This window comes from Drosophila ficusphila, unplaced genomic scaffold (genome assembly GCF_018152265.1).
Source record: "Drosophila ficusphila isolate 14025-0441.05 unplaced genomic scaffold, ASM1815226v1 contig_106, whole genome shotgun sequence".
In the NCBI taxonomy this organism is placed as follows: domain Eukaryota; kingdom Metazoa; phylum Arthropoda; class Insecta; order Diptera; family Drosophilidae; genus Drosophila; species Drosophila ficusphila.
In genome coordinates, this window is record NW_025063993.1 from 9,910,366 (window position 1) to 9,925,606 (window position 15,241).

Below are 15,241 nucleotides of genomic sequence, written 5' to 3' on the forward strand. Positions count from 1 at the left end.
ACTAAAGTGGCATACATCCAAATAAATATGATAAGCAATTTGTTATTTCCACTTTAAGTGTTCTTTTTATTGCTTTATTGAAAACTACTGCCTTAAGTTTACTCTCCGCACTTTATTATCAATCAATGCCCACATAGCTGCTACTGCTTCTGTTGTTTTTACGCCCATATAATTCCCCTTTATGGGGCTCCTTCATCGCCTTTCTCCCATCTCTCCGCATTCTCCTCAATCCCAATCAACTTGAACTTCGTTCTTTGGCAGAACGTCAGAGGAGGTGGCTCAAAGTCATTGCGAGTCAATCATAAATATCCAGTGCCCGGTATCTTATCAGCTGTTGAAAGCACTTTACTAATAATTAAAATGTCATCATTAAGAAATATGAAAAAGTCAACAAAGGCCTGAAAGTTCCCCTCGTGGCAACCTCTATCTCCCACATAGCTGGCCACGCTCTGCACTATCCATCTATAACCGATCTAAACTGCAGTCGAAGAATTTATTGTCTCGCTATTGACTATTTAAACTTGACGGAGCCATGTGGTTGGTTGATGTGTGGGGGCTTTCCAATGATTTCTCTGCTTTTATCAGAGTTGGGAACTATTGTTTACCTTTCAACTGGACTGCCCTGATGTACAATTTAACCCTACCAAGTTATGATTTGAATTAGAAATATAATAACTCATGAAAACATAAGAGTAAAAATTTTAACACACTCTGAAATTTATTAACAATTATTTTATTAAGGCTTAAAATGATTAAATATTAAGTTATCATATTAATAAAATTATAATTAATTTCTTGAAAGTCTTAGAAATATATTTAACCTTTTCGAAAGGAACTTACAACGCTTTCCAAAATATTTTCATTGAAAAATACCATTCTAAACCCTTTTTCGGACTCATTTGATAAGGAGTCTTTTAGAATACTACACACATGGGTTAAGCAGATAGTTGTCTGGGTTTCACTGCGGCTCAAAGTCTGTTGACACTAATGACAGACGATTGGCGTCAATTTTCGTGTCACATTTTCCCGGAGCCAGCCAGCAGCGACACAGTAGCTGCATTTTCAATTATAAACAGATGTAAAGGCCTGATAGAGCTGCACGGCAATGGTGAGCTGGGTGAGTCTGAACCTCAGCCGTAGATATAGCCGTATTCCATATCATCTTATCGGCATTGCAGCGAGCATTTCTCGATTTCCCGGGCATTGGTACTTGAGCCTGTAATGAGTCGTGTCGTTGTCGAGCGAGGTTCCTCCGCTCCTCCTCCTCTGCGCTTCTCAGTTGCTCTGTTTGCTCAGATGAGTTTTTAATTAAATGCTATCGGTTTGCGCCTTAAATAAATGGAAATAATCAATTTATATTACGTATACGACCCGCTGGTCGTTGGAGCTCCCGAACTCCGCTCCGAGTCAACAAATTTAATTGAAAATCTAAACAGAGAGTCAACATGACGGAAAGTCAAATGACGAACGTGCCCCTGGCTGTTGTTTCCTCTTGGCTTGTTTGTGTGCATAATTGTAAAATCAATACAAATATATCCATGCCTGGTCCAGGTCTGATTCCCCCAATCTCCCCCGGCAATCATCGGAGGTAGACCTTATCTTCACAGCACTCTTTCCCTCTCGTATTTATTTTCCACTTTTTTTCACTTTTAGGGTTTTCCTGATTTGGCTGATTGAAAATTATTCGCTTTGCTTTCAATTAAAGCTGTCGTCGATAGGGACGCTGATCGTAAATCTTAGGCGAGTCACTCTCCCCTCCTTTTCTGGGGTATTATGGATTTATGGGCTACCGTATCTGTATCTTTATGGGCACGGTAGTCTTATCGACTTCATTAACCAAACAAATGTGTTTATTGGCTGGAATGTGTCATAAAAACAGCGAATGCGCTTAGCCTAGATAAATAAACAAATTAAATAAAATTATTGTACTAAAAATATTATTAATATTATTAACTCCGCGATTAATCGCCACGGAAGTCGCCACGTTTTTTTATGGTCTCTGTGGGTGTTTCCTCCGTTTGTATTGTGGCATATTATTATTTATTGAGGGGAGGCTATTATTAGTTGGCAGGTGAGTCAATATTCAGAGCAGGTGGTCAAGCATAGGAAGGGGATAATAACCGAAAAATATAATTAGTTTTAGCTGGAAATATTTTGTGGTTATTTATTATTGCAATAGGTTTTAAAATTCTAACTTATTTTACCATTAAGGTAAAACCCAATTTCATTGTTTAATAAATCATACAAATTTTAAGGGTTTTAATTCTGGTTTTATTTATAATTATCAATTGTTATAATTTGTTGTTTGACAGTGTATTATCTAATGTATTGTGATTATTAATTGATTATCCCTTAAGACATCTTTACAAATTTAATTTAGTTAAATTTGACTCAATAAGAACTCCTTTAAACCCTTTAATTCGCAACCCGTACTTCACTATTATGCTCGTCCTGTTCCTTAATTTGTCCCCCCTTTTCACACCGCCACTGTGCCGCACTTTGGATTAGACCATTTATATGCAGGGCCCAAAATGCAAGGCACAAACGCCATTTGCACACAATTAGTGACATTGGACCCCCAAATTGCCGCCGCCAGGGAATGGGTATTGATTGGATCCGGGGTGATTAGTAGGGGAAAAAGGGGAGGGATTCTATCTGGCTACTGTTTCCTGTGCGAGGATTATCTGCCGATAAGAGTGGATAGCGTGGGATTTGGGCTTGTCGGCTTACCGAACTCATATCAAGTTTATCGTGCGATAATGGCAATAAAATAAATGGAGGACTCTACCCTTTGAGGCCCTTCATTGCCGAAATTACTTATTTTAAATCATTTCCCATTTGCATAATCGCAATCAATCACTTTGGAACTGTTTTTGGGGTACAATTTGAAAAATCACGCTACACTTGTTAAAACAATTTCGTGGAAAGCTCCCGCTTTTCGAGGGTTTTTTTCCGATGGCCTGTTTTTCCTAAGTACTTGGTGGAGAAATGGCTTTTCCTGACTGCTTGGGCGGAGCCAATCGAAATGATAAATGCTAATTTGAGGCAAGATCACGCATAAACCAACAATAAATAAATCAAATGGCAGGTCACACAAAAAAAGTTGCCCCTCCCCAAAAAAGAAATCAAGGAGGGGTTGCCTCATATGAATGCGATTTTGGGCCACTTATGCATGGCCATGTAAAAAAGCTGGAAAATCAGAGAACCTTGGCACGAATTTCACTTACGTTTTTTGTTCGCAAATTGTTAAGTGATTTACGAGACAGGAGGCGAAGCCATTTATTAGATGAGATTAAGTAAAGGGAGCAAAGGCCATTGAACGAGGAGCATAACCAGCAGAAGTCCACCGATATCCCCGCTGCAAAGTCCCCACTTTCCCAGCTTTGTTTGCCTGCATAAAAGTTTCCAAATGGCAAAAAGTTTCTCCACTTTTTTCCTCGCTGCTCGATAGGAATTTCAGCTACATTATGGGAGATTATGTAGACATAGAGCGGGGGACTTGCGGGGATCCCAATGACAGGGGTTTGAATTGAACAAAAGTTGGGCGAAACTTTTATTTTTATGGCTCCAGATTATATCAGTTTAAGTTCAATTTATAGATGCTTAGTTTTTCTACTAACCTAAGATACTTTATTTTCTGAATAGCATAGGGAAAATATGAACTTTAGCAAGTTCTCATAAATGCTTAGCCAACTAATGTATAACCTTTGGAAAACACTATTTCCAATTTTGCTTAAGGTTTTTCACACCTTACCCTTACTTATATATAATTGTATAAAAATATATTAATATATTTACTTAATTTTATAGTTATTCCAACATGATAACCGTTTATAATACCACATTTCCCGATAATATCCCATTTTCACGCTTAAACAAGAGACCCAACCAATTCGCTCAGCTTACAAATCGAAAAAAGCACAATCAATCCACCCATTTTGGGAACTCCCCGACTCAGTACCTCCATCATCTCCATATCTCCCCTTAGTGACTGTCTTTCCCTGCCAAGTCGTACCATTTTAACCCGTAAAATACACATTTTCTGGTGGTAGAAAATCCAGCAAATTGATTTTAGTGGGTGTTTACACAGAGCTTTAGAAGTACTTGCCGGGCGAACTTTTCACAATTTGCTTGCCAAAACCCGGGGCCACATTCAGCACACGCCCACGCACTGTGAGTGAAAGAGACGGGGCACTGGGGAGCGAAAGAGACGGCAGACAGACAACACATTCGAGCCATAAAGGGCAAGTGGCAAAACCTCACAAATGGCAAATGGCAGCATTTAGTATGATTATCTGGAAAAGAGGGCAATCGGGGGTGGTGATGACTGGAGTACCAACAGAAACGGAGCAATATCCCCCTTCCCCACTTGATTTTCCTGAGTCCTGGGAGTTCCCATTTCCATCTCGAAGGGTAAACGCCACTTGGCCGCTAAACATTTGGGTGTGTGTCGTTCCCCCCTGAAAACTTCCTCAAGGGGTGGTTCACTGGCGTCGCAAAGGGGGGTTTCAAGAGGGGGAGGAACACACTTGTTTACTGCGACTGGGTGGGTTTGCTTTTTTCGGCTTGGTCTGCCCAGTGTTTTATATGCCATTTCTTTTATTGCTTTAATATGTTAATAGCATTTACTGCTCTTCAAGTTTTTGTTGACGTCGTTTGTTGCTATTTTTCTTCTACACTCTCTGGAATGCCCTTTAGAGTAAGGGTGTCTATCTCATAGTTATATTAAAAAAACCAAAAAAATTTCACTTGCGTATTAAATTACTACTACTTTAAACTGACTCATTTTAAGCTACGGTAAAAAGGATTTTTAGGCTTTAATATTTAAAATAACATTATTATCTATCATATTTATTGTCTTTTTTAAAGAAATTGTTAACAAAATCATATAGATCTAAAATGGAAGAAAGTTTTGAAACTTTTTTAAAGCGTATCTTGAATTCGCTTTCCAAACTTAAAAGGCAACACATCTCTTACAGTTTTTCCCTTTTAATGATTTTTGGCTTCTGTCTAAGGTCTGACTTCTGGTGGAGTCTGCTTTTTGCGAATCTGGACAAAAAGGATTTTTGCACATTATCATCTTTTATTGCCATTATCATATCATCTGTGGGGCTTCCGTCCCATCTTCTTGCCGCTAAGGATATTATTCCGGGTCCTTGTTATGTAATGCGTGTAGTAAGTTCTTGAGATTTTTGTTAGTTGGGGAAAGCGAGGTTTAGCTTGAATTTTATGTTTTAAATTTATTGCTTTGGGTAGGAATTTAAAATAAGAAATAAAATGAAATGAAAAAAACTGATTGAAGTAATGTGATGGTTTATCTTTTTTTAGAGGTGTGTAAATGTGAATTTATGTACAAGATTCTATAAAGTTTTTTTTTTTGGTTTTATTTTATGAGTTTTGCATAACTAAAAGTAGCCAATTCACTATTCTTCTCCTGGGACCTTTGCACACAAAACTTCCTAAGTAAATACAAATCACCATTCGCACCTCCAATTGTTGTGAGTTCCTCGCCCGAAATTTGGCCCAAACGCCCTCAGGTATTCCAGCCAATTAGTGGCAAATAAAATAAATTCAATTTGGCTCACACACCCGCGGGAATGCCGAGGTTCAGTTGAGCGTATGTGTGAATAATGTGGCCCCGAGGCCCTGCTTTGGATCCAGGATATACACATACCCCAGTGACCCCGGATAACCCCGCATCCTGGCCATCCCATCAGAGGCCTCAAATTAGCGCGGATGTTTTCAAGGGTTGATTAGGCAAAATGCTTACCAACTTTCGGCTGCACTTGTCGGGATTACAAACCTGGGCATACGGAAATCGGAAAGGAACGTAGGGATTCGAAACAGGAGGAAACAGGAGCAGTAAAGGATCTGGAACCGGAACTGGGATACGCATTAATTATGCTAAACATTTTTAAATATTGTCCTCACGTGCATTCCAAACTCTGCGCAGAAAACGCGGCTCTTGAGGATTCATGCACTGGGAAAAATTAATTAATGGATGCTTAAATACTAATCTCAAATCAAAACGAACAATTTAGTAACATTTGTTGGAAAAGGTATTGATGATTTGAATTTTTGTTAAAAACAGTGAATACCAAAATGTTTTGTTCAAAAGATGAACTTATATTTTGTAACAACTTTACTATGATTCCCTTAATTTATTTTTTGAATTTTGAAGCGATTGTAAATGTTATTAAAAATATTTTTGTAACATTATAAATGATATTGTCAGTGTATACCCTACATCTCTCCCCGACTGAGTCACTTTTGATTGGATCGAGTTTTGTTTAAGGGCTAAAGTTTTGCGCCCCTGACTTTCATTTCGTATCCCTGGGGTTCGCTTGATTTCTCGCTGGTTCCGTCGCATTTCGCTTCGGTTGGGCAATTATGCAAATTAGATTTAATACCTTTTAACACATTTAAGCGGATTACAATTTAATATTTCTCACATTGTTTATCTACATTTGTTTGTTTGGCAGTTTTGTGCCTGGGGTAGAACATTTGTGTCGATAGGTGAGAGGATTGGCTTAGACTCGGGCACACATGGGTTAATTAGCGCTGACAACGCCAGCAACAACAACAAAGTTGATGACTCTTTTTGTACATTTTAATTGTAGCAATTAATGTGGCACACACAAAAAGGAGAAGGAACAAGGAAAACGAAAACAGGAAGAAAGGAGGAAGTTCTACAAATTATAAACAATTTGTTACAAATGTTGATGGATGGATGGGATGGGGTTCCAGTTGAGGAAGTTTAAGGTGCTGAAAAGGTCTAAATTTAAACTTTGAAATACATACTTAAATAAAGAAGTTTAGAAGAGAAGATAGGAGAATATTTTTCCATCGAAAATCTATATTTAAAACAATTATCTCACATTCAACCATTAATTGTTTCTTCTAACTACTTACGAATACCTAAAGTGTTAAGAACCACCCTTCGATTTACCTTATGATAATATCTTCCCCTTAGTAACCCCCACAAAATCGTCAAACTTCGACGGCAAATTTATCAATTCATTAATCAATTCATAACCCAATTGAGAATGGAACTCCGAACTCGTGATACGCGACTAATACCATAATTTCCAGCATGTTTACACAATCCATCTGGCTATATTCCAACAAACCAAACAGATAGAGAGACGACCGACGAAGGAGGGGTTCTGGTGCTGACGAGGGAAAATCGAAGGGGAGGAGACAGTCGCGGAGCAAACACAAAATGTCCAAGAGCAATCAGGAATTTCCAACTTGGCTGCCATCAATCCATAAACGAAGCAAAGAAAATCCGTGCGTGCGTCCACTGAATAAACAAGAAAAAAGGACAGCGAAAAGGAGGCATTTGGTAAGGGGAATAAAAGGACAAAATATTTTTTCGGGTTTTAATAGACATTTTAGAAAGTTTTTTAAACATTTTTTGAGTAAAAAAATTATTTTTAATAACCATTTTATTGTAAATTGTAATAATAAAACAATTTTAACCGAAGAACTCTTCTAAAACCCTTGGCGAAATTAAATCCCGGAACAGTCCTGCCAAAAGTCAATGTCTGGCAGTGCCAAAATGATTCCGATTTAATCGTTAGGAAATTTTTCGTGACAGCCAGAACAATTCCTTTATCAAAGCTAATTGCTCGGGGCATTAGGACGAGAAAAAGGGAGGGGGGATCAGGAAAATCGAGAGCGAGACGGAGCGATTTGTAAAGGAAATTTGTCACCATATGCGTCAACACGCAATAATTCACCAGAAAAATAATCCAAACAATTGACCAGACTCCGTCGCTTTTCCTCCCCCCTCTCCCTCTCTCTTTTTCTCTAATGGCGAGGGTGTGTCCTTCGCTGACTCTGGATTTCCTCCTCGGCCTGCAGCAAGTGCCACTCCCCCCGCCCCCTGGCTAAATAGCAGCACCCCCCACCCACCTCCCTCCTTGAACCCCCTGCAACGCTCTTTTGGTGTTTTGGTGCTAATTGAATTCATTGCTGCGTTGATCAAGTGCTGCCAAACAACAACAAATCATCCCCAGAGGCTAATGATACCAAACGACTGAAGCCAGACCCAACTTGCTGGAGGGGCGGGGGGCAGCCATGGGTTAAGGGGTGGCCAAGAGAGGGTTGCTCGGCCGCTTTTTGGACCAACTGCGGGCACCGCTTCCCCCATTTCTATAGTATATATCTCCCTGTTGCTCTTATTGCTCTGCGTTAAATGAAATTAGAAAACCTTATGTTGGGTTAATTAGCAAATCTAACGAAGCGATGAGGGGAGAAAGTACTTTGCAGGTTGAGAGGGAGAGATTTTCAATGCTGTCTACGGTTCAAGAGGATCTCAATAAATGCCATTTTTAGATTAAATATTTAAAATGTAATTTCATGTTACAAAAAAAGAACCAAAACTATGCCAAGAGAATAAAGAACTGCATAACATAATAAAAAGATATACAACCTTACTGTCTTGATTAAACAATAAATTAGTTGTTAAATATATATTTTCTATAATACCTCCCCTGAAGAAAATATAGAATGAAATAAAATCAAAATAGATTTTTTTAGGATAAATAGTACTTAGCGATGTACTCTTTTAATGACTGTTCATAACTATATCTCTGGCTAATCACCATATTTGCTTTGCCAACCATCAGTTATAGTCGCTCATTGTGCGCATATGCATTTCCCCCATCAATTAGAAAGGATTTGCCCAGCGTGGCAGCAATTAAAAATGGAATGCCGCCCATCAATTGTGATATCAATCGAAGCCAATCAAAAGGACACCACAGCATCCTGACCCTAGTATCCTTCCTCTGTTTCCCCGCCGAGCTGACTGAGTAAACAGCCATTAGCTAGCTGGCTAACGAGCAATAACCGCTTACGCACCCCCAACCATCGCGCGTGATCCCCAGACAAATGCAAATTTGACAATAATAAAATCCAACATATGACAAAAATCGCACATATTTGACAATAAAATCGAAAATCGAGGAAAATTCGATTGAATATTAGCGCAAAAGTGCGAGGAATACAGAAATTTCGGGGGAGGGGCAGTGGTGTGTGCTAAATCAGTAAAGCAAACATCACATATAACAAAATTAAGCATAAAATGTGATCATCTGTGTTGACATGAAGATCAAATTGGGAACTGGGACTGCAACAATAAACGCTATTCAACCCAAGAGGGTTGTCCGGCACTGAGGAAAAATATGATGACAAAAACTTGTTTTGGTACAAATTTTAATGGCATAAATATTTCAGAATTTTATTATTTTAAAACCAAGCAACCGAACTTTGGTCATCACCTTGTCAAATATGGTTATATATTCTTCGCTGTTTTCTCTCAGTGCAGTGGATGACGTTGCCCAACAGGGGATAACCAAATTGTAACACCAGCAACAAAGGCAACAAAGTCAGGCGGAGAAGGGGAAAACGTTCCGGCGGACTGGGAAGTGAACCCTCAATTCAATCGGCAATTTTCTGGGTGTGTGCCTTCCTCAACTCAACGCTTGTGTGTTTATAGAAATTATAACTCAAATTTAATTTGCAACAGATGCGACAATCAGCAGCAGGCATCCCGAAGGACCAAACAGCATCCAGGGCCATGCGTCCCGAAGACAATTCCAGTTCCACGGTTTGATCTTTGTCACCCTTTTATGGTCTCGCCGGGTTTTCATTGAAATCGTCCTGCTGCAAATTACCCGCTAATAGCTCAATGAATTGAAATTAGGGAGAAATCTTTCCCTTCCCCCTTTCCAATTCCCTTTCCCTCTCCATTTGTATTGTGTTCTGGTTCAACACATTTGGCCACTTCAAGGCGAATCAAAATAAAGCGCAGCCTCAGCAACCGCAGCACAGGGTGCACAGTGGGTTAAGTTCAAGGTAGAAAGGTTTCCAGAGTTCAGTGGATGAAGTAATGGGTTAAACCAAACATGGAAAGCCGGTAGAAATCAATTATAAACTGTTTATGGCCTCCGATGTACCAATTTAAAAAGATATTCCTAGCTTTCTTCATTTAAAAATTTTACTTCACACTTAAAAATATTTTTACCTTTTTAAAAACTTTCTTACTTATCAAAACCACTGTTACACATATCCACTTTTGTACAATTGTGTTCTCCAATCATTTTTTTAGACAAAAATGCGCTACGTGTTAGGGGCAAGCAAGAGAGCGAAATGAATTTTTATTAGCCCATCAGACAACAAGAAACTGCTGCATAATAACAACAATAACGGCAACAACAGCAACAGATCAAACAACCAATAATAACAATATAAAGCATACTTCGAGGCAAGCCAAGAGCAACGATAAAACCCGTAAAGTCCGAACGTGTGCACGTCTATGAAATACTTGAGAATTACGTGATGAAGTGGACGGACGAGTTCTCATTAGAAGAATGGAAATGGGTTTGGTAGGGGGAAATGGAATGGAAAGTGGTAAGAACACTTTATGTCATCTCGAAAAGGGGAATAGTTATAACAAAAATTATATAGTAAACAGTAATAGTTTTATTGGGTAATCCCTATTGCCTGGAAGATAATTATCATCATTATGTAACTACGAACCATTTCCAAAAAAATATATGAATTATCATATATAGCATTAGCAACGTTTCAAATATCCAAGAACAGAAAAACATGCAATTTGTAATCTCAAAACCAGTAGATATTTATTTATCGCCGATAAGCTAAGGAAGATTCCCACAGCTGATCCAAGTTGAAATCAGTTCAAACGGTTATCAGAAACTTGGAATGCTACAACCTGTTTTCTGTATCGCTTGATAATACTTTATATGGCTCGTCTTTAGGCGGAAATTAAGGCTCACCATGATTTTTCCACTTTGCCATAAACGGAAAAAAAAACCAAATCGAAATTAACAACCGCAGCGAGCTCGAAGTGCTTTTGTTGTTCGCTTTAAGTTGGCTACATTTTAATTAGCGAAATAATTTTGAAGTGATACTATAAATTTAGTCATAATTATTGTCTCAGCAATTAACTTGATTATCTGCGCACATTTTGATTTATTTGCAACGATAAGCTCTATCGCAAGGGCCCTCGTATCGTTGAAAATTAAGTCGAATTTTGATTGGGAAGTTCAACTATGTGTTGTTAATAGCTCTTTCTTTATGGCCGTCGTGTATTTATAAATTCGAAACTACAGACAGCTTTCAAAGCCAACCAGATTAGATATTCGCATCAATATATATTAAAGATGTATTTATACATGTTAACCTTTGGCTATTTTTTATATTGATTATATATTTTTGGTAATCAATATCATTACTCACCTTCTTCTTTAATCGGTTTATTGCTTTAGGTTCGCTAATTGAAATTTACAAAGGCTTTTAAGTTGTTATTTTGATTAGGATTTTTTTTTAAATATTAAATTTATATTTTACCCAAATGAGACTTTGGCTTTTGTTAATTAAATTCATTTCTTGGTTTCCCCACCATTCCATGCTCCATTTTTCAGTTCTTTTTTCATGATTTATTTTTTCCATTTTGATTTCGAAAATAAAATCCATACAATTAACTAATTTAATCGCAATGCGATATTTTACATTGTTTAGCTGCTTTTGTTATTCTCAATGGCTTTTGTTGGTTTTGTTAATGTTAAATACTACAATTACATAATTACAATTATTTACACAAATTACACAAGAAGATTTCAAATTACCAACTAAACTAATCGCATTTAATGTAATTTGTTTACTTACAAACTATTCATTTAGTTAAGATTTATGTTTGTTTAGTTATTTATTTGCGTGTTCCTATTCAGATTTATGTTTATGTACAAATAGGGGCTAGAGTGAGGGGCTAATGAATTTAATTTATATTTCTTGTTTACATATATCACACAGTGTCCAGTTGTTGTGGCACAAAATACAAATAATAAACCGAAGTTGAGGCGAAAAAACCCAAAAAGATTTCAACCGGTTGCGCAAATGAAATTGGGGGCAAGAAAACAGGGTGTCTCGTTTTGATGGTGGGACGGCGGTTTGATCGCGGCATGACTAGATTGGAGACTCCTCCAGATGCTCCTCCTTGATCCTCCTTAAAACTCCTCCTAACTGGCGGCACTGGGCGTTTGCTGCTGTTGTTGCTGCTGATTGGCCTTGGCCCGCTCCTTTGCCTCCTGCTGCGCCTTCTTGGACCGCTTCCACTTCATCCGACGGTTCTGGAACCAGATCTTCACCTGCGTCTCGGACAACATCAGTCCGCTGGCCACCTCAAAGCGCTTCGGCCGACTCAGATACTTGTTCTGCTTGAACTGCTTCTCCAGCTCCAGCAGTTGTTGCGATGTGAAGGCGGTGCGGGGTCTCCTGGTCTTGCCCAGAATCGCATGATGCGGATAGGCGGCCAGTTCGGGAATCCTGTGATGCAACATTCCTGCGCGGGCCAGGAACTCGAATTGCAGCTGTGAGGGCATGAAATTGTGACCCATGGGGATCTGTGAAGTAAAAAAAATATACATTTCATTTAATTTGGATTCAGGAAAGATTTTTTATATTATTTCTTTATAAATTAGTAATAATTCGTACCATGTACAAGTATCTTTAAAAAAAATGCCTTATTACCAATGGGTTAACAATTACAATTAATATATTTCTAGAGGCAGTTTAATCATTTATGGCTTTAAAATCCGTTAATAAATAGATACCAAAACAAGAACTATTATATTAAATTATACACCTTTAAGAAAATCTTGATATGCAGTTTCAGACCATTAAACTCTTTTAAATTTTTTAAATCATAGCTTTTTCTTAATTTAACATTTTGAAATATGGTATTTTATTTAGCTTACCGGTATGGGTTTTCCGGAGGGATCCAGAGGTCTGTGGAAGGCGGATCCACCCTGCGCCAGCAGCTGGTAGGGATGTCCGCCTGCGTAGAGCGGGAAATCCTGGGGTCTGATGGGACTGTGTGGGGGAATGGGCTTCTTGAACTCATCGTGAAAGTCGGACATGCGCATGGACAAGTGCTGGGGATGCATTCCTCCGTGGGGCTGCTGATCCTCACAGCCAGGACTGATGGGCGGACTGGAGCGATGTGACGAACTGGGCGACTCAGATCTAAAAATAAAATTATGCAAACGGAGACTTTATAAGACACCCTTTACTTGGCGAATTATCTAACCCATCGATGACAATCGGAATTGCGCGACACATTTTGAAAACAATTAATATTACCGACACCCTCTCCTTGTCTAATTTGTTTGCTTTCGTACACGAATCGCACTTGAAATTAGCCACTCATACACTTATGACGGCAGACACATGGCGTATACGTAATCTTCGCAGCTGATGACCAAACTGGAATTGACCAATTGAAGGCTTTTGGCCTGCCATGTTTTCGAGTGGCAACAAAGCTGCTTTGGGGCTTCATTGGGGCTTCGCTTTGGCTTTCAGAATGGTTTTCGCCGAGTGCCCTCTATGCCATTGGTTTTGTTTGGTAGCCAGCCCGAGGATTACCACAAGAAGTTAAAGGGGTTTTCTATTGAGAGCTATATTTCTTTACTTGTATTTGTTTTAAATGGGTGTTGTTATGAAGTAACTTTGGGTAATTGATTGGTAACTTTTTTTTCATTTATAAGAAAGCAATTATAAATCTTAAAAGGTTGTGCCAATAAGCCAAAACCAAATCATTTATCTTTCTAAAAGTCTTCAAAAGTATCTTCATTGAATTTGTTTTTTGGTTTTTCACTAACTATACACTTTTGGTGCAGATTTTAAATTACACTAACCAAAAATGTCATTTAATATAAGAAATTAATAGAATAGATTGTTATCTTGCGATGGTTCCCTCTAAAAAATTAAATTTCTCAAGGAAACTTCTACAATATAATTTTTTTAACGATTGGGATTAAAGTCATTTTAGGTAATTTATCTATCTCTATTTATGAATTTTTAAATTTTCCAAATTAGGGATTAATATTTTTCTGGCTCACCTTGACATGCCGTCGGGACTGGGTGAGTCGTACTCCCTGGACTCCCGGATGCGCTGCAGAGCCTCCTGATCGCTGATCCCGCCGGCGGCGGAGGCGGCCGCCTGAGCAGCCGCCGCAGCATTGGAGGCGGTGACGAAGGCGTGGTTGAGTTCCGCCTGATCGCGGGCATAATGCAGGGCGGCCAGGCGATCGTCCACGATTATGGGCTGCGGCTCACCCGACTGGTGCTGGCTCTTGGCCAGCAAGGCGTCGATGCAGAAGGACTTCTTCGGTTGACTTTGGGCGGGTGGCAGAAGCGTTGTCGCAGCATTTGCTCCACTGTGGTTCAGGTGGTTTCCAGCGGGTTGTGGCGATACGGGCGGTGCGCCAGCGGCTCCATGTGGTGCTGCTGGTGGAGCGGGTGCAGGTGCCCCACCCGGCATCATGAGGGGCAACCGCGGCAGGGGATATCCACCCAGGGCGGGATGGGGATGCGGCACGTGATGCGGTGGCGGGAAACCCTCGACATACAAACGCGGATGCGGAGGCGGCGGACCAGCGCCCACTGGCATCGGAGCCACTAGCAGGGGCATCTGGCTGCTCTGACTGCTATCCGTTTGGCTGCTATCCTGGAGGCCACCGGCCACGGGACTCAAGCCGGGTGCGTAGGCGCTCAGAGGGGATCCAGTGGTGGCCACCGAATGCGTGGGACTGGCTGCCGGCGGACTGGGACTGATCTGAGATCGGGGCGATAGCGTTGAGTGGTTGCTGCCCTGGTCGTAGTCCTGGGCAGGTGGCGTGGCTCTGCGCGGGTGGTGCAGACTGCTGCTGTGGTGCTGAATGTGGCTCAGCAGCAATTGCGACGGCATCGAGCTGTTGTTGCTGGTTGAAAGCGGCGGAGGCGGCGGCTGTTGCGACACTTGGGCACTGGACATGCTTCACTGGGCTTCACCAAAGTTTAGTTTTCTATATTTTCTATATTTTTTTCAATATTGATTTTCAAAGAACACTTTCCAACGCGTTGCGAAAACGTGCAACTTGGCAACGCGTGCGAACGCGAATTGAATTTCTCAACGAGGCGAACTCCACGAACGCTCATTTACGACTGTGCGCTGTTGGCAGCCAAACGTGGTATCATATACCCGTTATACCATACTACACCAGTATAAAGCACCACCGGAACAATCAGCACTGCTCGCTCTCTCTCTCTCCCTCTCTCTCTTACTCGCTCTCCGAAAACCCGCTTTCAAGATGGAGTATCTGGCTGTAACCCCTGAAGCCAAACAGAGATAGCCTCATGCCAAGGGGCGTGGCCAAATGGCCTAAAATGTCCA

The 15,241-nt window shown here is 40.1% G+C and overlaps 1 protein-coding gene across 1 annotated transcript; it reads right to left on the reverse strand.

Moving 5' to 3' along the window:
* Positions 1 to 11,452: 11,452 nt before the first annotated feature.
* On the reverse strand, positions 11,453 to 15,049 carry LOC108096460 (trithorax group protein osa). The gene is made up of 3 exons (XM_017198067.2): positions 13,929 to 15,049; positions 12,786 to 13,053; positions 11,453 to 12,431 (listed from the first exon to the last, which is right to left on the reverse strand). The coding sequence occupies exons 1-3, from the start codon at positions 14,840 to 14,842 to the stop codon at positions 12,048 to 12,050; spliced, it is 1,566 nt and encodes a 521-aa protein (XP_017053556.1). The 5' UTR covers positions 14,843 to 15,049; the 3' UTR covers positions 11,453 to 12,047.
* Positions 15,050 to 15,241: the final 192 nt, after the last annotated feature.

Bases quoted from the DNA above. Each gene is read 5' to 3' on its own strand.
- LOC108096460 (XM_017198067.2), bottom strand. From the start codon at position 14,842: ATGTCCAGTGCCCAAGTGTCGCAACAGCCGCCGCCTCCGCCGCTTTCA. The intron at 13,054-13,928 runs GTGAGCCAGAAA...TTTTATTTTTAG, and splicing joins AGTCCCGACGGCATGTCAAG to ATCTGAGTCGCCCAGTTCGT. The intron at 12,432-12,785 runs GTAAGCTAAATA...TTTACTTCACAG, and splicing joins CCTCCGGAAAACCCATACCG to ATCCCCATGGGTCACAATTT.